Below are 26,335 nucleotides of genomic sequence, written 5' to 3'. Positions count from 1 at the left end.
TCGATCTCCTGACCTCGTGATCCGCCCGTCTCGGCCTCCCAAAGTGCTGGGATTACAGGCTTGAGCCACCGCGCCTGGCCAAGAAGAGTCTTCTTACAGATGAGAAAATGGAAGCACTATATAGGGAATATATTCATTTCTTCAAATGTAGCTTATGGAGTTATTTATTGAGTACTTACTGTATGTTAGTATTTTTCTTAGCACTTTACATTAATGTATTTAATTATATTTGATAGTTTCATTGTATATTCCTGAATATAAAGAGGCAGGAGTTAAACTTGTTGTTTGATAGTCTTTTTATTATTTTTCTTGTGCTTCAAGACGACACATTCCTTAATTTTAGAATACTTGAACTTAAATGGACCACTTTCTTGGAAAATAGTTTTTTTGGGGTTTTTTTGAGACAGGTTTTTTTTTTTTTTTTTGGTTTTTTTGTTTTGTTTTGTTTTGTTTTTTGTTTTTTGAGATGGTTTTGCTCCGTTATCCAGGCTGAAGTGCAGTGGCATGATTACTGCTCACATCTCCTGCCTCAGCCTCCTATGTAGTGAGACCACAGATGTGTGCCACCATATTTGGCTATTTTCTTTCTTTCTTTTTTTTTTTCAATTTTTGTAGAGACAGGGTCTTGTTATGTTTCCCGGGGTGGTCTTGAATTCCTGGACGCAGTCAGTCCTGCCTCAGCCTCCTAAAGTGCTGGGATTACAGATATGAGACATCACATCTGACTGAAAAGAGTTTTCTTTTTGAATTAAACTGTAACTAAACTATAATTAATCATGATTAGCTCGGTGACTTAAGTAAAGCAAAATATAGTTGAATACTATAAAATGAAAATTCTAGAATTGAATACTACAGTATTAAGGTAATAGCATTGCCCAAAGCAGCTGCTTCAAAATGTATATAATATGTATATTATATGGACATGAGTACCTCTTTAGACTTAATCTTTTGTTATTTTTGTTTTGTTTTTGTATTGTCTGAGAAAAAAATTACATAAAAGCACATGATTTTCATTAAGATACTGGTTTTCTTCTTCCAGCTTAAAGCAATAAATGTAGATCTTCAAAGTGATGCTGCGCTGCAGGTGGACATTTCTGATGCTCTTAGTGAGCGGGATAAAGTAAAATTCACTGTTCACACAAAGGTAAATGTGATTTTGTACTTTCTATTATTTTAGCCATTTATTATACTACATATGTGATATGTTGACTGGTACTTGGATTTTAAACATAATTGGAAAGAGACTATTTTAACATAAATAGGTGTAGGAAAATGTACTTTTTTTAGATTAATATTCTGAGAATCAGAACCTAGACAGAGGGCAAATTTAATTTTTTCCAAATTTTTATTAGTATCTTTTATCATTCTTGTTACTTTCAATTTCATTGTTCTTTCTGTCAAATTACTGTCTTACAAATGATTATTATTACTATTTTTTTTGAGATGGAGTCTCTTTCGTCCAGGCTGGAGTGCAGTGGTGTGATCCTGGCTCACTCACTGCAACCTCCGCCTCCTGGGTTCAAGCAATTCTCCTGTCTCAGCCTCCCAAGTAGCTGGGACTGCAGGCACAAGCCACCACGCCCAGCTAATTTTTGTATTTTTAGTAGAGATGGGGTTTCACCATATTGGTCAGGGTGGTCTCTAATTCCTGACCTCAGGTGATCCACCCAACTTGGCCTCCCAAAGTGCTAGGATTACAGGCATGAGCCACAGTGGCCAGGCACAAATTATTATTGTTATTAGATTTCAGTTCTTGAGTGCATTTTCAGATTGCAGATTTCTTTCCTTTGTTTGAATAGGTGAGTTTAATATACATTAGTAACGTAACTTTTAAGTAACTGTAGCAGTACAATATAATAAGAGTCTGTCAACTTACTTTCCCAACAATCCGAAGATAATTTTGTCCAGATATCTCAGGTTTTATGATAGACTTTAAAGGGCACTGATGGTCTTGAAATAAGATGAATTTTTTTAAATGATAGAAAACATTTATTAAAAACTTTTTAAGGCCAGACACAGTGGCTTGTACCTATAATCCCAGCACTTTGGGAGGCCGAGGCAGGATGATCGCTTGAGTCCAAGAGTTCAAGACCAGCCTGGGCATCTTAGTGAGACCTCATCTTTACAAAAAATAAAATTAACTAGGTGTGGTGGTTCGTACCTATAGTCCCAGCTACTTGGGAGACTGAGGTGGGAGGATTGTTCGAGCCTGAGAGGTTGAGGCTGCAGTGAGCCGAGATTGTTCCACTGCACTCCAGCCTGGTGGCAGAGCAAGATGCAGTTTCAAAAAACTTTTTAGTGTAAATTTGATTTTTATTCAAGAAAATCTCTATCTTTACAGAGTTCACTGCCAAATTTTAAACAAAACGAGTTTTCAGTTGTTCGGCAACATGAGGAATTTATCTGGCTTCATGATTCCTTTGTTGAAAATGAAGACTATGCAGGTTATATCGTAAGTATTGAGACTCCATTTTAATTCCATTTTCTAGGAGGTTTTAGGTACTTTATTATGTTTTGGAATATTGTTTAGCATTTTTTGTGAACTGTTTTTTTGTTTTGTTTTTGAGATGGAGTCTCACTCTGTTGCCCAGGCTGGAGTGTAGTGACTCCATCTCGGCTCACTGCAGCCTCTGCCTCCCGGGTTCAAGCAATTATCCTGCCTCAGCCTCCCAAGTAGCTGGGATTACAATCACGCACCAACACACCCAGCTAATTTTTGTATTTTTAGTAGAGACAGGGTTTCACCGTGTTGACCAGGCTGGTCTTGAACTCCTGACCTCAAATGATTCGCCCACCTCGGCCTCCCAAAGTGCTGGGATTACAGGCGTGAGCCACCGTGCCCGGCTCTGTTATGTTTTTTAGAGACAGAGTCTCACTCGTGTTGCTCAGGCTGGAGTACAATGGTGTGACCTTTGTTCACTGCAACCTCTGCCTCCTGGATTCAGGCAATTCCCCTGCCTCAGTCTCCCAAGTAGCTAGGATTACAGGCACCCGCCACCATGCCCTGCTAATTTTTTTTTTGTATTTTTAGTAGAGATGGGATTTCACCATGTTGGCCAGGCTGGTCTCCAAATCCTGACCTCAGGTGATTCTTCCTGCCTCGGCCTCCCAAAGTTCTGGGATTACAGGTATGAGCTGCCACACCCAGCCTGATATGTTTTTTTAAATTGTCAGTTATGAAACATGTTTGGTTACCACCTTTATCCTGAAATGTTTTCTTAGGGGATGTGGGATATGTTACGTTCCCTCATTTAAACTTAATTTCTTACCGTTTGTTTGAATTGAAATGGGCTTGTCCTAGGGACTAAGGAGATGTTACAAACCATACTGGTTTTAAAACCGTGGTTGGGGCTGGGCGTGGTGGCTCATGCTTGTAATCCCAGCACTTTGGGAGGCTGAGGCGGGTGGATCACAAGGTCAGGAGTTCAAGACCAGCCTGGCCAAGATGGTGAAACCTCGTCTCTACTAAAAATATTTTTAAAAATTAGCCGGGCGTTGTGGCAGGTGCCTGTAATCCCAGATACTCGGGAGGCTGAGGCAGAATTGCTTGAACCTGGGAGGCAGAGGTTGCAGTGAGTCAAGATCTCACCACTGCACTCCAGCCTATGTGACAGAGCGAGCCACTGTCTCAAAAAAAAAAAAAAAAGAAAGAAAAAACCATAGTTGGACAGATACTTAAGAGTTGGAAGTCTCGGCTGGCCACGGTGGCTCACGCCTGTAATCCCAGCACTTTGGGAGGCCCAGGCAGGCAGATCACCTGAGGTCGGGAGTTTGAGACCAGCCTGACCAACATGGAGAAACCCCCATCTCTACTAAAAGTACAAAATTAGCCAGGCCTGGTGGCACATGCCTGTAATCCCAGCTACTCAGGAGACCGAGGCAGGAGAATCACTTGAACTCAGGAGGCGGAGGTTGCGGTGAGCCGAGATCACACCATTGCACTCCAGGCTGGGCAACGAGGCACGGTGGCTCACGCTTGTAATCCCAGCACTTTAGGAGCCTGAGGTAGATGAATCACCTGAGGCAAGGAGTTTAAGACCAGCCTGGCCAACATGGCGAAACCCCGTCTCTACCAAAAATACAAAAATTAGCTGGGTGTGGTATTGTGCGCTTATAATCCCAGCTAAAAAAGTAGATAACTTTTTTTTTTTTTTTTTTTTTTTTGGAGACAGGGTCTTCCTCTGTCACCCAAGCTGGAGTGCAGTGGTGTGAGTTTGGCTCATTGCAACCTCCGACTCCCAGGTTTAAGCGATTCTCCTGCCTTAGCCTCCCGAGTCACTGGGATTACAGGTGCCTGCCACCAGACCAGCTAATTTTTGTATTTTTGTCAGAGACGGGATTTCGTCATGTTGGCCAGGCTGGTCTTGAACTCCTGACCTCAAGTGATCCTCCCACCTCGTCTCACAAAATGCTGGGATTATAGGCATGAGCCACCACACCCAGCCTCAGGTTATCTAATCTTAATATGTACCAGATGTGACCAGTCATGTTTTCTCACGCCTGTTTATTCCAGCAGTTTGGTAGGCCAAGACAGGCAGATTGCTCTAGCGCAGTAGCTCAAGACCAGCCTGGGCAACACGTTGAAACCCTGTCTCTACCAAAAAAAAAAAAAAAATTAATAATAATAAAATAAATATGTGCCAGATGTTATAGTAAATAATAGATGGTTATTGTGGTCTCAGCTGTTAACCGCATTCAGATTTCTAAAATTTTTTTTTTTTTAATCATCATGACCTGATTTCATCTCCATCCTTGTGGCTTCCACCCTTTTCAGTAATTTGTTTTCTTTTTCTTTTCTTTCTTTTTTTTTTTTTTTTTTTTGAGATAAGGTCTTGCTCTGTCACCTAGGCTGGGGTATAGTGGTGCTAAGCATAGCTGAATGCAGCCTCCAACTCCTAGGCTCAGGTGATCCTCCTGCCTCAGCCTTCTCGGTAGCTAAGACTACAGGTGTCTACACCCAGCTAATTTTCAAATTTTTTTATAGAGAAGGGGTCTCACTCTTTGCTTAGGCTGGCCTCAAGTGATATTCCTTGGCATCCCAAAATGTTGGGATTACAGGCATGAGCCCCCACCATGCCCAGCCAACAGTTCTTATTTATGGACCCTTCCTCCCAAGACAGTTTTTTTTCTTACATCTTTCTCTTGAATGATATATCTCTTCTAAATCTTACATTTTTATTTAAGGTAAGTGCTTACTTACTCCCTGACTGTGGATGAATAGAGTGAAGTTAGTCATTAATCTGTGTCTTGTTCTTTTATTTTCTGTGTGTGTGTTTTTTTTTTGTTTTTTGAGACGGAGTCTTGCTTTGTCGCCCAGGCTGGAGTGCAGTGGCACCATCTCGGCTCACTACAAGCTCTGCCTTCTGGGTTCACGCCATTCTCCTGCCTCAGCCTCCGAGTAGCTGGGACTACAGGCACGCACCACCACGCCCAGCTAATTTTTTTTTGTATTTTTAGTAGAGACGGGGTTTTACCGTGTTAGCCAGGATGGTCTCGATCTCCTGACCTCGTGATCCGCCCGTCTCGGCCTCCCAAAGTGCTGGGATTAGAGGCGTGAGCCACTGCACCCGGTTTGTTCTTTTATTTTTAAAACAGTTCTTTCTTCTTGGTACATTCCTCCAATCCAGGACCCGTTTTAACATCCCTTGCTGCATTGTAATGTATTCATTAATTTAAAAATTTTTAATTAGTATTAATTTTAAAAAACACAATAGCATAAAGCTATTAGGAGTTCATTAATTTTTAAAATGCATTTTTGTTGGCCGGGCGTGGTGGCTCACGCCTGTAATCCCAGCACTTGGGGAGGCCGAGTCAGGCAGATCATGAGGTCAGGAGATCGAGACCATCCTGGCTAACATGGTGAAACCCCGTCTCTACTAAAAATACGAAAAGAAATTAGCTGGGCATGGTGGCAGAAGCTTGTACTCCCAGGTACTCGGGAGGCTGAGCAGGAGAATGGCGTGAACCCAGGAGGCAGAGCTTGAAGTAAGCCGAGATTGTATCACTGCACTCCAGACTGGGTGACAGAGCGAGACTCCGTCTCAAAAAAAAAAAAAAAATACATTTTTGTTTAATCATACCATTTATATACTTTTGGAAAGTGATATGCGTATTTGTTACACGTGTTCAGTCTGTGGTCAGAGCTTAGTACACACATGAATTTGAGGATTCCAGGTTGCTGTGGGAGTCTGCAGATTGAAATTTATTTAGAATTGCTGTTCTAATAGCAGAAAGTAGTTTATCTATGCTGTATTTCTTCTTTAGTGTACAGGACCTCAGAACTCTTTTTTTGTTTGTTTGTTTTTTGAGACAGAGTCTTGCTTTGTTGCCAGGCTGAAGCGCAGTGGCACGATCTCAGCTCACTGCAATCTCTGCCTCCCTGGTTCAAGCAATTCTCCTGCCTCAGCCTCCCGAGTAGCTGGGACTACAGGCGTGCGCCACCACACCCAGCTAATTTTTGTATTTTTAGTAGAGACAGAGTTTCACCATGTTGGCCAGGATGGTCTCAATCTCTTGACCTCATGATCCACTTGCCTCAGCCTCCCAAAGTGCTGGGATTACAGGTGTGAGCCATTGCGCTCGGTCAAAACTCTTAATTTTTGCAACTAGTCAAGTTCTCCAATCTGAATTTGGGTGTTCCTGGTGTTCAGCTCATTCTGGATACCCTTAGCTTTCCCAGACACAGTCTTTTATGGTGGCAGTAGTACAGTGCTTCAAGAAATGAAAATTTCCTTAAAATTAGTGATTTGGTCCTGTTACAGATTCCACCAGCACCACCAAGACCTGACTTTGATGCTTCAAGGGAAAAACTGCAGAAGCTTGGTGAAGGAGAAGGCTCGATGACGAAGGAGGAATTCACAAAGATGAAACAGGAACTGGAAGCGTATGTGATTTTTTTTTTTTTCTTTTTGTGGTCGTTGTTGCCTTTGTTAATTGTGCTTGCCTTTTTTGGTGTTTTCTGATATCCCATCATTTTAATTGTTTCACCATGGAGACCCTGTCTGGAAGATGCAGGTTTAAGTCACACAACCAGTATTAATGATCATGATCAGAGCCTACAGGAAAATGATAGAATAATTGTCTCCACTGTAAAATTATTTAAATTCATATTTGAAATAGACCCTGAAAGTTGAAAATGGAAGATCCAAAAGCTTATTTTAAAAAAGTAAAAGGTCCAGTCTGTCTTTGGACTTAGGGGAAAAAGAAATAGAGAACATGACTTTTTAAAGCAGAATAGACATTGTTTTGTTTTATTTCTATTTACAAAGCTTAGTCACTACCAACCTAGTTCTCTTTTTTCAATGTGGACATATTGCCATAATTCTCAAAAGAGAATGTACTGAGCAACTACATATATTCTGTTTTCTTAAAAATGCATGTGTATGCAATGCGAATTATCACAATTTTTTCAAGAATCTAATACATTTCTAGTATATATGAAACTAATACAGTCATTTCATGAAAAACAGTTTTTAACTATTCTCTAGTTACTTTGCTTCTGTATTCTTTTCCCTTTGGGCAGAAGCCACAGGCAGAGAAAGGAAGAAAGGGAAATTATGTACAGGTTGAGTATCAGTTACACAGAATGCCTGGGAGTACATTTTGGATTTTAATTTTTGGTTTTTTTTGGACTGTTTCCTTTATACTTACTGATTGAGCATCCCTAATCTGAAATCTGAAATGTTCTGATGAATATTTCCTTTGAGCGTCATGTCTTTGTTTAAAACTTTTCAGATTTTGGAGTATTTTAGATTTCAGATTTTGGGGTATATTTTCAGATTTTCAGCCTATATTTCACTTTTAGTGTATTTGCTAAACATACAGAATCTTTCCCCTTTTATTAAACATTTGGAGTAATTTTGGATTTGCTGGATATGTTTCTCTTTTTTTTTTTTTTTTTTTGAGACAGTGTCTTGCTCAGTCGCCCAGGCTGGAGTGCAGTGGCGTGATCTCAGCTCACTACAAGCTCCGCCTCCTGGGTTCACGCCATTCTCCTGCCTCAGCCTCCCGAGTACCTGGGACTACAGGTGCCCGCCACTACTCCCGGCTAATTTTTTTGTATTTTTAGTAGAGACAGGGTTTCACCATGTTAGCCAGGATGGTCTTGATCTCCTGACCTCGTGATCCGCCCGTCTCGGCCTCCCAAAGTGCTGGGATTACAGGCTTGAGCCACCGCGCCCGGCCTTGGATATGTTTCTCTATTTTGAGAGTTGTACAAGGAAATACTTTTCCTTAGTTATCATCTCTGTCACTTTTTTGGGTCATTTCTCCCCTTCATACATTTCCTCTCCTCTTCTTCCACTACTTTCAGTTATCAGTTATATATTGACACTGCTACTAGACTCCTCTTCAGGATGCTAAACTCTTGAAAAGATAAATCAGCAAAGCAGGTCTTGGATGCAAGCAGTGGTCTGATAGCAGACAGATATATATTCAAAGTTTATAAGACTGAAAACTGGAAATGAGCAGAGCACATTAATATAGAAGAATCTGTGATTTTCCAGTGGCCCTGATCATGATTCTTTTGTGGTCTGGTTAGGGGTTGGATAACAGAGAACCTTGGGTTTATTCTACTGCTACCTCCATCCTCTGCATCCTTCTTTTTTGTCTTCACTGAATGACTACCCTCACAGAGATCAAACTTCTCCCAACATTGGTCCTGCTGGTTTGCTGGTTTGCTGGTATGTAAAACTTACCCTTCTTGCACGTAGTTGAAGCAAGAATATCAGGCCTTTTCCTTGAATGTTTGGTTTTTTTTTCCCCCAAACTGACATGTATTACTTTGTGGTCTCTGAGATTCACTGCTGGTATTAAAATATTTTAGGCCGGGCGCGGTGGCTCAAGCCTGTAATCCCAGCACTTTGGGAGGCCGAGACGGGCGGATCACGAGTTCAGGAGATCGAGACCATCCTGGCTAACACCGTGAAACCCCGTCTCTACTAAAATACAAAAAAAATTAGCCGGGCGAGGTGGCGGGCGCCTGTACTCCCAGCTACTCGGGAGGCTGAGGCAGGAGAATGGCGTGAACCCGGGAGGCGGGGCTTGCAGTGAGCTGAGATCCGGCCACTGCACTCCAGCCTGGGCAACAGAGCTAGACTCCGTCTCAAAAAAAAAATAAAAATAAAATAAAATAAAATAAAATATTTTAAACACATTTCCTTGGTGTAATGGCAAAAAAAAATCAGTTTCTTCGTAGTGTGTTTCTTGTGTGTTTAGGTAATTAGATGAAAATAATTATTAACGTTGAAAATATGCTCACTGAGGTTTGGGTTTTAATTTTTTTGTACTAAGTTGTTTAAAAGCAGTAATTGGATATTGAATCATTAAGATTCTATCAAATAATTTGTAGCATACTTTCTCTAGAGCTGAGAACAAGCAGCCCTATAGTTAACTTTAACATCAACTCTCATAGTAAGAAAAATTTGTAAAACTTAAAAATATTAACAATCAGATATAAATATTATTAACTGGCATGAAATCTTTTTCAAACTGGGTTTTATGTATTTCATTAACAGTTCAACTAAAACCTTTGTTTACATGAATTATATCTTTGTATCTCTAATTTTGCATTTGGAATAATCCAAAGAATATTTTCTGAAAAAAATTGTTGCAGGTGACTTTTTAGTTGATGGAGTTTTTTACCTTTAATTTTCTGTATTGTTTCTAGTGAATATTTGGCAATATTCAAGAAGACAGTTGCGATGCATGAAGTGTTCCTGTGTCGTGTGGCAGCACATCCTATTTTGAGAAAAGATTTAAATTTCCATGTCTTCTTGGAATATAATCAAGATGTGAGTATCAAATTGATTGGTGGTCAAGTTTTCTTTCTTTTTTTGTTTTTGAGACGGGGTCTCGCTCTGTTTCCCAGGCTAGAGTGTAGTGGCATGATCTTGACTCACCGCAAGCTCCGCCTCTCAGGTTCACACCATTCTCCTATCTCAGCCTCCCTAGTAGCTGGGAGTACAGGCGCCCGCCACCACACCCGGCTAATTTTTTCTATTTTTTAGTAGAGAGGGGAGTTCACCATGTTAGTCGGGATGGTCTCGATCTCCTGCCCTTGTGATCTGCCCGCCTTGGCCTCCCAAAGTGCTGGGATTACAGGCGTGAGCCACTGTGCCTGGCCCACGTTTTGTTTTTAAAGAGTCATTGGAAAAGGCAAGAGTAGTTAGAAAAGGCTCAAGGCCTTTTTTTAGAATGTTTGTATTTTTCTCTTTTTTTTTTTTTATTGAGACAGAGTCTTGCTCTGTCATCGAGGCTGAAGTGCCGTGGCACAATCTCTGCTCACTGCGACATCCTCCTCCCAGATTCAAGTGAATCTCGTGCCTCAGCTTCCCAAGACTATGCACCTGTAGTCCCAGCTAATTTTTTTTTTTTTTTTTGAGATGGAATTTCGCTCATGTTTCCCAGGCTGGAATGCAATGGTGTAATCTCGGCTTACCAAAGCTTCTGCCTCCTGGGTTCAAGCGATTCTTCTGCCTCGGACTCCCAAGTAGCTGGGATTACAGGAATGCGCCACCATGCCAAGATGATTTTTGTATTTTTAGTAGAGACGGGGTTTCTCCATGTTGGTCAGGCTGGTCTCGAACTCCCGACCTCAGGTGATTCACCCACCTCAGCCTCCCAAAGTGCTGGGATTACAGGTGTAAGCCACTGCGCCCAGCCTAATTTTTGTATTTTTAGTAGAGATGGAGTTTCACCATGTTGGCCAGGCTGGTCTCGAACTCCTGACCTCAGGTGATCCACCCGCCTCAGCCTCCCAAAGTGCTAGGATTATAGGCATGAGCCGCGCCTGGCCTGTTTGTATTTTTCAAGTTAAGTGACACTTTTTCAGTATTAATGCAGTTATTTCAGTAGAACTTGAGTAGATTAATTGACAGAATGATTGTTAAGCGTGTTACTAGCCAGGCATGGTGTCTCATGCTTGTAATCCCAGCACTTTGGGAGGCTGACCCAGACAGATCACCTGAGGTCAGGAGTTTGAGACCAGCCTGGCCAACATGATAAAATCTCATCTCTACTAAAAATACAAAAATTATCTGGGCATGGTGGCGGGTGCCTGTACCAGCTACTTGGGAGGCTAAGACAGGAGAATCACTTGAACCCGGGAGGCAGAGGTTGCAGAGAGCCGAGATCGTGCCATTGCACTCCAGCCTGGGGGACAAAAGTGAAATTCCCATCTCAAGAACTAAAAATAAAAAATAAAAAAATTGTGTTACTGGTTGGGCGTAGTGGCTCACGCCTGTAGTCCCAGCACTTTGGGAGGCCGAGACAGGTGGATCACAAGGTCAGCAGATCGAGACCATCCTGGCTAACATGGTGAAACCCCCGTCTCTACTAAAAATACAAAAACAATTAGCCGGGCGTGGTGGCGGGTGTCTGTAGTCCCAGCTACTCAGGTGGCTTAGACAGGAGAATGGCGTGAACCCAGGAGGCGGAGCTTGCAGTGAGCTGAGATCACGCCACTGCACTCCAGCCTGGGCGACAGAGAGAGACTCCTTCTCAAAATAAATAAATAAATAATCGTGTGACTTCAAGGGACACTGATTTTTTTTTTGTAATCCTTAATTGCAAATCTCTTGAGAAGTAGGGGCGAGGCACGGTGACTCAGCCTATAATTCCAGCACTTTGGGAGGCCGAAGCGGGCGGATCACGAGGTCAGGAGTTTGAGACCAGCCTGGCCAATATGGTGAAACCCCGTCTCTACTTAAAATACAAAAATTACCTGGGCTTGGTGGCTACATGCCTGTCATCCCAGCTACTTGGGAGGCTGAGGTAGAAGAATTGCTTGAACCTGGGAGGCGGAGGTTGCGGTGAACCAAGGTTGCGCCACTGCATTCCAGCCTGAGTGACACAGCGAGACTCCGTCTCAAAAAAAACAAAACAAAACAAAAACAAAAACAAAAGAAATAGGGTTATCACATTGACTAATGTTCTTAAATTTGAGTTTGGAGTCTTCTGAAGCCTTGTAGAGAATTCTGAGGAGGTGATTGAGCTAAAGAATTCCAGATTTGGGTAAATCATTGACTCTCAATCTGTTTAACTGACCATTGGTGCTGATCAGTCGTTATTTTTCCCTTCCCTACCTAAAAACTTTTTTTTTTTTTTGAGATGGAATCTCTCTCTGTCGCCCAGGCTGGAGTGCAGTGGCACAATCTTGGCTCACTACAACCTCCGCCTCCCAGGTTCAAATGATTCCTCTGCCGCTCCTGAGTAGCCACCATACCCAACTAATTTTTGTATTTTAGTAGAGACAGGGTTTTGCCATGTTGATCAGGCTGGTCTCGAACTCCTGACCTCAGGTGACCTGCCTGCATCAGCCTCCCAAAGTGCGGGGATTACAGGTGTGAGCCACCGCGTCAGGCCAGGGTGGTTGCACTTTAACGATTTCTTCGTTCATAGTGCTGGCAAAAAATTTTTTACTGAATCACTGATACAAATCTTGGAACCTATGTTTGGATGACAAGATTAATTCATAATTTTCGCAGAAAATAAATGTAGCATAGTGCTCATGTACTTACAGGTTAACCTCAAGATCAAAGAATTTGGGCCAGGTGTGGTAAGTCACACCTTTAATCCCAGTACTTTAGGAGGCCGAGGCAGGAGGAGTGCTTGAGCTGAGGAGTTCGAGACCAGCCTGGGCAACATAGTATGACTCTGTCTGTTTAAAAAAAGAAAAGAAGAGGCCGGGCGCGGTGGCTCAAGCCTGTAATCCCAGCACTTTGGGAGGCCGAGATGGGCGGATCACGAGGTCAGGAGATCGAGACCATCCTGGCTAACACGGTGAAACCCCGTCTCTACTAAAAAATACAAAAAACTAGTCGGGCATGGTGGCGGACCCCCGTAGTCCCAGCTACTTGGGAGGCTGAGACAGGAGAATGGCGTAAACCCGGGAGGCAGAGCTTGCAGTGAGCTGAGATCCGGCCACTGCACTCCAGCCTGGGTGACAGAGCGAGACTCCGTCTCAATAAAAAAAAAAAAAAAGAAAATGAAAAGAAGAAAGAAAAAAGCCGGGTGCGGTGCCTCATTTCTGTAATCCCAACACTTTGGCAGACTGAGGCAAGACATTCACTTGAGGCCAGGAGTTCAAGACCAGCCTGGGCAACATGGTGAAACCCCCATCTCTACTAAAAACACAAACATTAGCTGGGCGTGGTGGCGCTTGCCTGTAATCCCAGCTACTTGGGAGGCTGAGACATGAGAATCACTTGTATGTGGGAGGTGGAGGTTGCAGTGAGCTGAGATTGTGCAACAGCATGGGTGACAGAGAGGTTCTGTCTCAAAAGAGAAAAAAGAGAAAAGAAGCTAAAGTTTGTGAGTAAGGATGAGATGCTCAAAATTTGATTTGGGAAAGCTGTCCCAGGCAATAGAATGGATTGGAATGAGATGAGAATTATTAACTAATAGATCAGTCTAGGAAAGAGATGATGAAGACTTTACTAGGAGAATAGGAGTGGAAAGGGACAGTTTTCAGTCATTTGCTGGTAGAATTTGAGCTATGAGGAAAAGGAAGAAGTTGTAGAAATTTCAAGATTTAAATGAGAAGTGTGGAATTTTAGGGAACATGTTGGAGTCAGAAAGACTGTTCGGATGAAGGGGCCACAACTCAAAGAGGGAAGACAGAAATTTTGGAGTTTAGATTTTTTTTTCTTTTTTTCTTTTTTTTTGAGATGGAGTCTTGCTCTGTTGCCCAGGCTGGAGTGTGGTGGTGCGATCTCAGCTCAGTACAACCTCTGCCTCCCAGGTTCAAGTGATTCTCCAGCCTCAGCCTCCCGAGTAGCTGGGATTACAGGCACGTTTCACCATGCCCGGTTAATTTTTTTTTTTTTTTTTTTTTGAGACGGAGTTTCGCTCTTGTTGCCCAGGCTGGAATGCAATGGTGCGATCTCAGCTCATGGCAACCTCTGCCTCCCGGGTTCAAAAGATTCTCTTGCCTCAGTCTCCCTAGTAGCTGGGATTATAAGCATATGCCACGACGCCCAGCTAATTTTAGTATTTTTAGTAGAGATGGGGTTTCACCATGTTGGTCAAAGGTAGTTTCGAACTCCTGACCTCAGGTGATCCACCGGCCTCGGCCTCTCAAAGGGCTGGGATTACAGGCGTGAGCCACTGCGCCCAGCCCAGAGATTAGATTTTAACGAGCACTGTGTTAGAGTCATCTAATGTGAGGTTACAGTCACAGTCTCCATGTAAGGAAATCATGTGGGCAATTGGATATAACATGTAAGGTTAAGGAACGAGCTTATGGGTAGTATTCTAGTCTGTTTGGCTGCTATAGCAAAATACCTTAGACTGGCTAATTTATAAACAACAGAATTTATCATTTACAGTTCTGGAGAATGGGAAGTCCAAGATCAGGGTGCTGGCAGATTGCGTGTCTGGTGAGGGCGCTGTGCTTCATAGGTGGCACCTTTTTGTTGTGTCCTCACATGGCAGAAGGAAGGGGCAAGAGGGTAACATTCCCTCAGCCTCTTTTTTTTTTTTTTTTTTTGAGACGGAGTCTCGCTCTGTCACCCAGGCTGGAGTGCAGTGGCGCAATCTCGGCTCATGGCAAGCTCCGCCTCCCGGGTTCACGCCATTCTCCTGCCTCAGCCTCCTGAGTAGCTGGGACTACAGGCGACCGCCACCTTGCCCGGCTAGTTTTTTGTATTTTTTAGTAGAGACGGGGTTTCACCGTGTTCGCCAGGATGGTCTCGATCTCCTGACCTCGTGATCCGCACGTCTCGGCCTCCCAAAGTGCTGGGATTACAGGCTTGAGCCACCGCGCCCGGCCTCCCTCAGCCTCTTTTATAAGGACTAATCCCATTTATGAAGGCTCCACCCTCATGACCTAATCACTTCTCAAAAGCCCCACCTATTTTTAAGAGATGGAGTCTTGCTGTATTGCCCAGGCTGAAATGTAATGGCTTTTCACAGGTGCAGTTATAGCACATTGCAGCCTCAAACTCCTGGCATCAAATGATCCTCCCACCTCAGCCTCCCAAGTAGCTGGGACTCCAGGCACGAGCCACTGCACCTGGCTCAGGCCCACCTCTTCTTAATTATTATTACCTTGGGAGTTAAGCTTCAAGATACGGGCCAGTTGTGGTGACGCATGCCTGTAATCCCAGCACTTTGGGAGGCCGAGGTGGTTGGATCACCTGAGGTCAGGAGTTCAGGACCACTCTGGCCAACACAGTGAAATCCTGTTTCTACTAAAAATAGTCGAGCATGATGGTACATGCTTGTGGTCCCAGCTCCTCGGGAGGCTGAGGCAGGAGAATACCTTGAACCCGGGAGGCAGAGGTTACAGTGAGCCTAGATCACGCCACTGTACTTCAGCTTGGATGACAGAGAGAGACAGTGTCTGAAAAAAAATTTTTTTTTAGCCGGGCGCGGTGGCTCAAGCCTGTAATCCCAGCACTTTGGGAGGCCGAGTCAGGTGGATCACGAGGTCAGGAGATCGAGACTATCCTGGTTAACATGGTGAAACCCCGTCTCTACTAAAAATACAAAAAACTAGCCGGGCGTGGTGGCGGGCGCCTGTAGTCTCAGCTACTTGGGAGGCTGAGGCGGGAGAATGGCGTGAACCCGGGAGGCGGAGCTTGCAGTGAGCCGAGATCATGCCACTGCACTCCAGCCTGGGAGACACAGCGAGACTCCGTCTCAAAAAAAAAAAAAAAAAAAAAAAATTTTTTTTAGCATATGAATTTTAGGGGGACACATACATTCAGACCATAGCAGGTAGTGATAGAGAGTTGTGAGTCATTTACATAAAGGTGGGCATTGAAGCAATGGAAATACACAGGAATTAGATGGGTTGCTCCTTTATGGAGCACCCTGATGCAGCAAGTGCTAGGAGTCAAAGAGTTAGCTGCTGCTTGTTGGTTTTGCCCTTGGATAACCATTCATGTTGTTCAAAGTCATCTTTTTTGTGTCCCTTGTGCTATAAATTGCTGACCCCAAAAGCCAGACAAGAGACACTTGGATGAGTGCAGAGTTCCAAATGTATAGGATATGTATTCAGAGTTATTGTACAGTAGTATATTGTGCCCCAATAAATTTTACATGTTTAAAGGAATTCCCGAGCCAAAATTTTAATTGTCTATTAAAATTTTATACAGCAGTGTTTGACAAAATATGGTGAGAGGGCTGCTTGCAACAGAATTATCAGATATGCTCATAAAATGTGAAATATCTAGGCCTTCTTGTTGACCAACTGAACCTGAATCTTTGAGAGTGAGTCCTGAATATCTATATTATTACCAAACTCCTTTTTATGCCCTAAAGTTTGAAAATCATTGATGTACATGATGAAATTGCCACTTATATATTAAGATTAAAAACTAGGATCCTTTTGAGATTGCCATTTAAATATCAAAGAAAAAGGAGGTACTGCTTTCCTTTTGTAACCTTAAAAAATGTTAAATTACCTTTCAGTTGAGTGTGCGAGGAAAAAATAAAAAAGAGAAACTTGAAGATTTCTTTAAAAACATGGTTAAATCAGCAGACGGAGTAATCGTTTCAGGAGTAAAGGTAAGATTTTACTTGATTAACTGTGGTATTGAGACTTCTTTTAAAAGGGAGATAGATTGAGATTTCAAATGTGCAGAATTAGAGTAAAAGACATTTGTATGGTTAGAATCTTTAGTCCTAGGAACAGGAGGAATCCCCTTGACCTGGATTCCTCTCCTTAGAGCGTCCCCTTCTACAATGGATGAGAAGTCTTAAGCTAAGGGAATTTGCCCGACTGCAGCCCACACCCCTTCCCTTCACATCAGACCAGGTTACAGGTTTCTAGAATCCCCTATTTCCCTACCCAAATCCCAAGCCTTGCAGTTCCTACGTGGGCAACGTCCCTGAGTTCATGCCATTCATGTGTATTCCATGAGTGGTTAAGGGGCGATCATGGGGCAGGTGGGTGGAGGGGAGGGACAGTGTGCAATTTGGAATGTCCACCCACATGCACATGAAGTCCTCCTAGATGCAGGACAGACAGAGCTGCAGAGCGTACCAAGAGATGCTGCCTCTGTTTTCACATTTAACGTTTAGCCTTGGAAATGTTAGGGGCAGACCTAAGTTCAGCTTAGAGTTAGAAGATCTCTGTTGAGGCCGAGCACGGTGGCCCACGCCTGTAATCCCAGCACTTTGGGAGGCCAGGGTGGGTGGATCATTTGAGATCAGGAGTTCAAGACCAGCCTGGAGGTCTCGGGAGGCTGAGGAACCTAGGAGGCGGAGGTTGCGGTGAGCTGAGATTTTGCCACTGCACTCTAGCCTGGGCGACAGAGTGAGACACCCTGTCCCAAAAAAAAAACAAAAAAAAAGATCTCAGTTGGGGTTTTGGTGTTGCTTCAAGCTACATGTCCTTGGGAAAAGTTACTTTCTTTTATTTTTCTGGATCTTGGTTTTCCCGTTTTCTCTCTTTTTTCTTTTTTTTTCCCAAGATAGAGTCTTGCTCTGTCGCCCAGGCTGGAGTGCAGTGGCATAATCTCGGCTCACTGCAACCTCTGCCTCCCAGGTTCAAGCAATTCTCCTGCCTCAGCCTCCTGAGTAGCTGGAATTACAGGCACCTGCCACCATGCCCGGCTAATTTTTGTATTTTTAGTGGAGACGGGGTTTCACCATGTTGGCCAGGCTGGTCTCAAAGTCTTGACCTCGTGATCTGCCTGCCTTGGCCTCCCAAAGTGCTAGGATGTTACAGGTGTGAACCACTGTGCCCTGGCAGATTTTCCATTTTCAAAATGGGGTTAATAATACTACCCACCTTACTGACTTAATAAAAAGATTGAGATAATATGTGTGGAAAACACCTATTTTTTTTTTTCTTCCTTCTTTTTTCTTTTTTTTTTTTTTTTTTTTTGAGACGGAGTCTTGCTCTCTCGCCCAGGCTGTAGTGCAGTGGCATGATCTCGGCTCACTGCAAATTCCGCCTCCCAGGTTCACACCATTCCCCTGCCTCAGCCTCCCAAGTAGCTGGGACTACAGGCGCCCGCCACCACACCCAGCTAATTTTTTTGTATTTTTAGTAGAGACAGGGTTTCACTGTGTTGGCCAGGATGGTCTCGATCTCCTCACCTCGTGATCTGCCTGCCTTGGCCTCCCAAAGTGCTGGGATTACAGGCGTGAGCCACCGCGCCCAGCCGAAAACACCTGTATTTTTCTTAATGATGTTCTAAAAATGGTACAAGAGTTGATTTATCTGAAGATTCTTACCATTAAAATATGAGAACAATGTTTCTATTATCAAGCAAATACTAGGAAGAAAAGAATGCTGCTTTGTCGTCATTGCCTGTTTTTTTTTTTTTTTTTTTTGAGACGGAGTCTCACGCTGTTGCCCAGGCTGGAGTGCAGTGGCGCGATCTCGGCTCACTGCAAGCTCCGCCTCCCGGGTTCCCGCCATTCTCCTGCCTCAGCCTCCTGAGTAGCTGGGACTACAGGCGCCCGCCACCGCGCCCGGCTAATTTTTTGTATTTTTAGTAGAGACGGGGTTTCACTGTGGTCTCGATCTCCTGACCTTGTGATCCGCCCACCTCGGCCTCCCAAAGTGCTGGGATTACAGGCTTGAGCCACCGCGCCCAGCCTGCCTGTTTTTATAGACATAATAAAATTGGTGTGTAGAGTACTATTTGATTTATACTCTGATTTTTCAGAGACAGGTCAGTGGATACTTGACAGTGCATGTGCTATGGCTGCTTTCCAATAAGGACTCAGCTTACTTCCATTTGATGCTGCTTATGCATTAATATCAACCATTTTTCTTAGCCATTAAATGTAAACCACTATGTTGATTATAATTTTGATAATTTTGTTAATAGAGTAATAACATTTTTGAACACTTATAATGTGTTGATTGGTAGCCCACATTTTCTTGTGTAATCTTCACAACAACCCTGCCAGTTTTATCCACATTTCTACAGTTAAGAAAACTGGCCTGGCGCGGTGGCTCACGCCTGTAATCCTAGCACTTTGGGAGGCCAAGGCGGGCGGATCACCTGAAGTTGGGAGTTTGAGACCAGCCTGGCCAACATGGAGAAACCCTGTCTCTGCGAAAAATACAAAATTAGCCAGGCATGGTGGCTCATGCCTGTAATCCCAGCTACTCGGGAGGCTTTTGAGGTAGGAGAATCGCCTGAACCCCAGAGGCAGAGGTTGCAGTTAGCCAAGATTGTGCCATTGCACTCCAGCCTGGGCGAAAGAGAAAAAGAGAGAGAACTGTTACATATGAGTTATGAATTTTATTTTAATATTTATTTTTTATTTTATTTTGTGTTTTGAGACAGGGTCTTGCTCTGTTGCCTTAGGCTGCTGTGCAGCCCCAATCTCGGCTCACTGCAACCTCTGCCTCCCAGGCTCAAACGATCCTCCCACTTCAGCCTCCCAAGTAGCTGGAACTATAGGTACATGCCACTGCACCCAGCTAATTTTTGTATTTTTTGTAGAGACAGTTTCTCCATGTTGCCCAGGCTGAACTCCTGGGCTCAAGTGATCTGCCCACCTCGGCCTCCCCAAAGTGCTGGGATTACCGGTGTGAGCCACTGTATCCAGCTGAATTACAGTTTTCAATGACATTTTGTCAGTACTGACTCTTGCTGCTTGTGTTCTGTTGATACTGGTCTCCAATTATATCCTGTCAGCTGATGCTTTTTCACTTAATTATTGGTAATTTTCAAGGGGGTAAAATACTATTAATTTCATTTTTGTGCCAGGTGCAGTGGCTCACTCCTATAATCCTAACATTTTGGGAGGCTAAGGCAGGTGGATCACTTTAACTCAGGAGTTTAAGACCAGCCTGGGCAACATGACAAAACCCTGTCTCTACAAAAAATACAAAAATTATCTTGGCGTCGTGGCATGCACCTGTAGTCCCAGCTACTTGGGATGCTAAGTCAGGAGGATTGCTTGAGCCAGGGAGGTTGAGGCTGCAGTGAGCCATGTTTGCACCACTGTAGTCTAGCCTGGATTACAAAGCAAGACTCTGTCTGAAGATAATAATAATAATTTTTATTTTTAATGTATAGCTAGCTTTGTTTCAAAAAAAAAGATTGAAGACAGTGGTTAATCGTATTATTGCCCTCAGATAGTTTGGCCAGGGTCCTCAGTGCAGTAAGAAAGGGCCTTAATGACTAAGGCTAGGCAGCCTTCAGGAATGGCCAGTAGAATACGTAACAGGCCAAGAAAAATAGATTTTCACTCTGTCCACCAGAATTGTTTTCTTTTTCCTTAAAAACAATTGATCACTTCTGCTGGCAATAGTATGTTTACTGAAGAGGCAGAATTGTAGAGGCAGATCACAAATAAGTACATCATATGAGGCCAAGCACGGTGGCTCATGCCTGTAATCCCAGCACTTTAGCACTTTGGGAGGCCGAGGCGGGCAGATCACTTGAGGTCAGAAACTTGAGACCAGCCTGGCCAACATGGCGAAATTCTGTCTCTACTGAAAAATACAAAAATTAGGCTGGGCGCGGTGGCTTACATCTGTAATTCCAGCACTTTGGGAGGCCAAGGCGGGTGGATCACGAGGTCAGGTGTTCGAGACCAGCATGACCAACATGGTGAAACCCCGTCTCTACTAAAAATACAAAAAAAAATTAGCTGGACGTGGTGGCATGCGCCCGTAGTCTCAGCTACTCAGGAGGCTGGGGCAGGAGAATCGCTTGAACCCAGGAGGCGGAGGTTGCAGTGAGCTGAGATCGTGCCACTGTGCTCCAGCCTGGTGACAGAGCGAGACTCTGCCTAAAAAAAAAAAAAAAATTAGCTGGGTGTAGTGGTGTGCACCTGTAGTCCCAAGCTATTGGTACACCGAGGCAGGAGAATCGCTTGAACCCGGCAGGCAGAGGTTGCAGTGAACCAAGATCATGCCACGGCACTCCAGCCTAGGCGACAGAGTGAGACTCCATCTCAAAAAAAGAAGAAAGAATGTGAACTTGGACCTATTTGGGGAGCACATACAGCATGTGAACTTGGACCTATCTGGGGAGCCTTCAGTTACAAAATCATAGAAGATTTCTTACTTGATAGATAGAAATGCATGTCTATTAAAGTCTTGCTGGTGAAATTAGTACAGTAACATCTGACTATTAGAGGATAGCTGTGCTATTTTACTGATAATCTCTTATATTTATAAAGTTATTTACATATTAAACTAAAGCAAGTAAGTGAAAAAAGTTTGTATTTTCTTTTGATCTTATAGGATGTAGATGATTTCTTTGAGCATGAACGAACATTTCTTTTGGAATATCATAACCGAGTTAAGGATGCATCTGCTAAATCTGATAGAATGACAAGATCCCACAAAAGTAAGATGTTTCTGTGGCTAAAGCTTATATCTTTTAATGGAATAATTATAAAGTTCATATTATAGTTTGAAAAAGTCTTAATATAGAGCAGTAGTTCTCAAACTGTGGTCTGTTGGAGTCTAGGCTCCCTGGCTCTTTTATAGTGAGCCTGTGAGGTCAAAACTATTTTCAGCTGTGCACAGTGGCTCACGCCTGTAATTACAACACTTTCGGAGGCTGAAGCGGGAAGATCACTTGAGCTCAGGAATTCAAGACCAGCCTGAGCAACAGAGTAAGACCCTGTTTGTATTGCACCAGCCTAATACAAAAAATAAAATTAGCCAGACGTGGTGGCCCATGGCTGTGGTCCCAGCTACTAGGAAAGCTAAGGTGGGAGGATGCCTTGGGCCTGGGAGGTTGAGGCTGCAGTGAGCTGTGGTCGATCGTACCACCACACTGCAGTCGGGGTGACAGAGTGAGACTGTCTAGACAACAACAACAAAACAATAACTATTTTTATAATGATACTGTGATAGTTTTTGCCTTTTTCACCATGTTGACGTTTACACCAATGATGGATAAAGCTGCTGCTGCATAATTACATACAAATCGAGGCAGTGGCAACAAACTGGACTAGTAGTCTCTATATTCTTTCCTGCCATGCACTAGCTTTTTTTTTTTTTTTTTTTTTTTTGAGACGGAGTCTCTTGTCACCTAGGCTGGAGTGCAGTGGCGCGATCTCAGCTCACTGCAACAACCTCTGCCTCCCAGGTTCAAGCAATTCTCCTGCCTCAGTCTCCCAAGTAGGTGGGATTACAGGCACCTGCCACCACGCCAGGTTAATTTTTGTATTTTTGGTAGAGATGGGGTTTCACCGTCTTGGCCAGGATGGTCTTGAACTCCTGACCTCATGATCTACCTGCCTTGGCCTCCCAAAGTGCTGGGATTACAGGTGTGAGCCACTGCACCCAGTCACTTACAATTTTTTTAAAATGTGACTTTCACTTAAGAATGCCCTTAATGAGGCTGGGCGCAGTGCTCAAGCCTGTAATCCCAGCACTTTGGGAGGCCGAGGCGGGTGGATCACGAGGTCAGGAGATCGAGACTATCCTGGCTAACATGGTGAAACCCCGTCTCTACTAAAAATACAAAAAACTAGCCGGGCGTGGTGGCGGGCGCCTGTAGTCTCAGCTACTTGGGAGGCTGAGGCGGGAGAATGGCGTGAACCGGGGAGGCGGAGCTTGCAGTGAGCCGAGATCACGCCACTGCACTCCAGCCTGGGAGACACAGCGAGACTCCGTCTCAAAAAAAAAAAAAAAAAAAAAAAAAGAATGCCCTTAACAGTAAAAATTGATTGTAATCTCTACCCTTGAGTATACATTTTTAAATATTCTGAGTGATGAAATAGGAGGTATGCATAAAGCACTTTGGCTACATACTCAAGTATGATGGTTCTGTAGAAAAGCATTTTAGTGATTGAGTTGTGATTGAGCTAGCTAATTTTTTCATAGAACACTACTTTTACTTTAAAGAATGACTGATAGACAAACTATGTTTATGAATATTTGGCAAATGTTTTCTCAAAAATCAGGTAATTATTTAAATTGGAGGAACCTGGCCAAAAAAAAATCAGCTATTTCAAGAAAAACAAAGATAGTATTTGTTGCCAATGAAAAGTCAAACTTCAAGCGATAATTAGAATTTTGGAAAACTTTCTATCTCTCACCATGAGCTTACTTCCCAATAGATACTAAACTAGTAGTCTCTATATTCTTTCCTGCCATACACTTGCAATTTTTTTTTTTTTTTTTTTTTTTTTTTGAGACGGAGTCTCTGTTGCCCAGGCTGGAGTGCAATGGTGCGATCTCGGCTCACTGCAACTTCTGCCGCCCAGGTTCAAGCAATTCTCCTGCCTCGGCCTCCCAAGTAGCTGAGATTACAGGCGCCTGCCACTGTGCCCAGCTAGATGGGCCAGTGAAGACCTATATAGAGATTGATAATGTTACTAGTGAATGTGATTTTTTAAAAAATTGTACATTTAAGTGTGTCACCACTTAGAACATCTGCATAATTCATTGGACCAATGTTTTCTAAACGGCCAAGTACATAATGCTACAAAATCATATATGTAAAAGAACCACTCAAAGTGCAAAATAGACCAATGAGGTTTTTTTTAACAGCTGTGTTGAGTGTAATTGATATCAGTAAGCTGCAGTAGTCAAAATGTACAGTTTGGTAAGTTTTGACATGTGTGAAATCCTTACCACAATCAAAATAATGAACACACACATCACCCCCAAAAGTTTCTTGTGGCCCTTTGAAATCTCTCCCTCCCGCCCTATTCCCAGATAGCCACTGGTCTGCTTTTTGTCACTATAGATTAGTTTGTATTTTCTAGTATTTTATATAAATTGAATCATACAGTATGTATTCTTTATTGTTTAGCTTTGAAACTCAAAAAACTATTTTGAGATTCATCCAAGTTGTTGTGTACATCGATAGTTCATTTCTTTTTGTTGCTAAGTAGTGTTCCATTGAATGGATATACAAAAATTATTTGTTTCTAGCTTTGACTATTACAGATACAATTTATATGAGCCATTTGTATATAACTCTTTGTGTGGACATCCTTTCTTTCTCTTGGGTAATACCTAGAAGTAGAATGCCTGAGTCATGTGGTAAATGAATATTTAACTTTAAGAAACTACCACATTTTTTTCCCACAATGATTGTACCATTTTGCATTCCCATGAGCAGGGCATGAGAGTTCCAGTTGCCCCACATCTTTGCCAACAAGGATAGTCAGTCTTTTTCTTTTTCCCAGTGGAATTTGAAGTCTTTTTTAACTTTATTCAAATAGGTCAGTGGTGGTAACTCAATGTGGTTTAGATTTGTATTGTCCTAATGACTGTTGTGGTTCAACATCTTTTCTTTTTCTTGTGTCCTTCCTTCAGCTTTACTCTTTCTTTTTTTTTTTTTTTTTTTGAGACGAAGTCTTGCTCTGTCACCCAGGCTACTGGAGTGCAGTGGCGCAATCTCGGCTCACTGCAAACTCCACCTCCCAGGTTCATGCCATTCTCCTGCCTCAGCCTTCCCGAGTAGCTGGGACTACAGGTGCCCACCACCACACCTGGCTAATTTTTTGTATTTTTAATAGAGACAGGGTTTCAGCATGTTAGCCAGGATGGTCTCGATCTCCTGACCTCGTATTCTGCCCGCCTCAGCCTCCCAGAGTGCTGGGATTACAGGCATGAGCCACCATGCCCAGCACCAGCTTTATTGTTTTTTGTTTTTTGTATTTTGTTTTTTTTTGAGACAGGGTCTTGCTCTGTCACGCAGGATCAGTGTATTGGTGCAAACATGGCTCACTGCAGCCTCAATCGATCCTTCCACTTCAGCCTACCGAGTAACTGGGACCACAGGCATTTGCCACCATGCCTGGCTAATTTTTGTTGTTGTTGTTGAGGGGGTAGAGACAGGGTCTTGCTACGTTGCTCGGGTTGGTCTTAAACTCCTGGACTCAAGCAGTCCTCTCACCTTGGCCTCCCAAAGGGCTGGAATTACAGGCATGAGCCACCAGACTCCTTTTTTTTTTTTCTCCCTAGACGGAGTCTCACTCTGTCATCCAGGATGGAGTGCAGTGGCACAGTCTCAGCTCACTGCCACCCCTGTCTGCTGGGTTCAAGTGATTCTCATGCCTCGACCTCCCCAGTAGCTGGGATTACAGGTGTGCACTACCACGCCTGGCTGATTTTTGTATTTTTATTAGAGATGGGGTTTTGCCATATTGCCCAGGCTGGTCTTGAACTCCAGGTTTGAAGTGATCCACCCAACTCAGCCTCCCAAAGTGCTGGGATTACAGGTGTGAACCACTGTGCCCAACTTTATTCTTTATCAAAGTGGTTTTTGACCCCTCTTAGAATCTTTATGTTTTCTTTGTTTTGTTTTGCTTTGCTTTTTGTTTTTGTTTTTGTGAGACAGAGTCTCACTCTGTTGCCCAGGCTGGAGTGACTGGCACGATCTCAGCTCACTGCAACCTGCACCTGCTGGGTTCAAGCAATTCTCCTGCCTCAGCCTCATGACTAGCTGGGATTACAGGTACTTGCCACCAAGCCTGGCTAATTTTTGTATTTTCAGTAGCGAGGGGTTTTCACCATGTTGGGCAGGCAGGTCTCAAACTCCTGACCTCAGATGATCTGCCCACCTTGGCCTCCCAAAGTGCTGGGATTACAGGCGTGAGCCACCACCCCCAGCCCTAGCATCTTTATACTTTTTCCTTTTTTTGAGACAGAATCTCACTCTGTCACTAAGACTGGAGGCTGGAGTGCAGTGGTGTGATCTTGGCTCACTGCAACCTCCGCCTCACAGGTTCAGGCAATCCTCGTGCCTCAGCCTCCCGAGCAGCTGGGACTACAGATGCGTGCCACCACACCTGGTTAATTTTTGCATTTTTAGTAGAGACAGAGTTTTGCCATGTTGGCCAGGCTGGTCTCGAACCCTTGACTTCAAGTGATCTATCCACCTCGGCCTCCCAAAGGAGGGAGTGATTACAGGTGTGAACCCGCTGCCCTCAACCCTAGAATATTTATATTTTCATATAAATTTTTAGAATCAACTGTCTTTTTCTACACAAGTGGCTGCTGGGATTTTGATTGGGATTGTGTAGATTCTATAGATTAATTTGAAGAGAATTGCTATCTTAACAATATTGATCCTTCTGGTACATTAATATAGCATATTTCCACTGAGTTGGGTCTTTGTTAATTCATCTCAGCAGTGTTTTGTAGTTTTCATTGTATAGCTCTTATACATCTTTAGTCAGATTGGTTCCTGATTATTTGGTTTTTGATGCTATTATAAATGTTATGTTTTATTAAGCTGAAGACAGTGACTCGAACCCGTAATTTCAGCACTTTAGGAGACTGAGGTGTTTGGATCGCTTGAGACCAGCCTGGGCAACATGATGAAACCCAGTCTTTGCAAAAAATAGGCGCCAGGCGTGTTGGCTCACGCCTGTAATTCCAGCACTTTGGGAGGCTGAGGCAAGCGAATCACCTTAAGTCAGGAGTTCGAGACCAGCC

The 26,335-nt window shown here is 43.4% G+C and overlaps 1 protein-coding gene across 5 annotated transcripts in view; it reads left to right on the top strand.

Annotated features, from left to right (window-relative positions):
• Window positions 1–26,335, top strand: part of SNX6 (sorting nexin 6) — a 73,104-nt gene that overhangs the window by 18,316 nt on the left and 28,453 nt on the right. For 2 of the 5 annotated variants that reach the window (XM_045396281.3, XM_065548715.2), the window contains exons 3-8: window positions 1,040–1,144; window positions 2,342–2,452; window positions 6,762–6,883; window positions 9,668–9,791; window positions 16,417–16,512; window positions 21,170–21,275. In XM_045396281.3, coding sequence (XP_045252216.2) covers window positions 1,040–1,144; window positions 2,342–2,452; window positions 6,762–6,883; window positions 9,668–9,791; window positions 16,417–16,512; window positions 21,170–21,275 — 664 coding nt within the window. Of the gene's footprint in view, window positions 1–1,039; window positions 1,145–2,341; window positions 2,453–6,761; window positions 6,884–8,563; window positions 8,682–9,667; window positions 9,792–16,416; window positions 16,513–21,169; window positions 21,276–26,335 lie in introns of those variants that run through there. The other 3 variants (XM_045396282.3, XM_065548716.2, XM_073997223.1) reach the window with 2 other exon arrangements.

Source organism: Macaca fascicularis, chromosome 7 (assembly GCF_037993035.2).
Source record: "Macaca fascicularis isolate 582-1 chromosome 7, T2T-MFA8v1.1".
In the NCBI taxonomy this organism is placed as follows: Eukaryota; Metazoa; Chordata; class Mammalia; order Primates; family Cercopithecidae; genus Macaca; species Macaca fascicularis.
The sequence above is the reverse complement of the archived record's forward strand: the minus strand, read 5'-3'. Positions and strand labels throughout refer to the sequence as shown.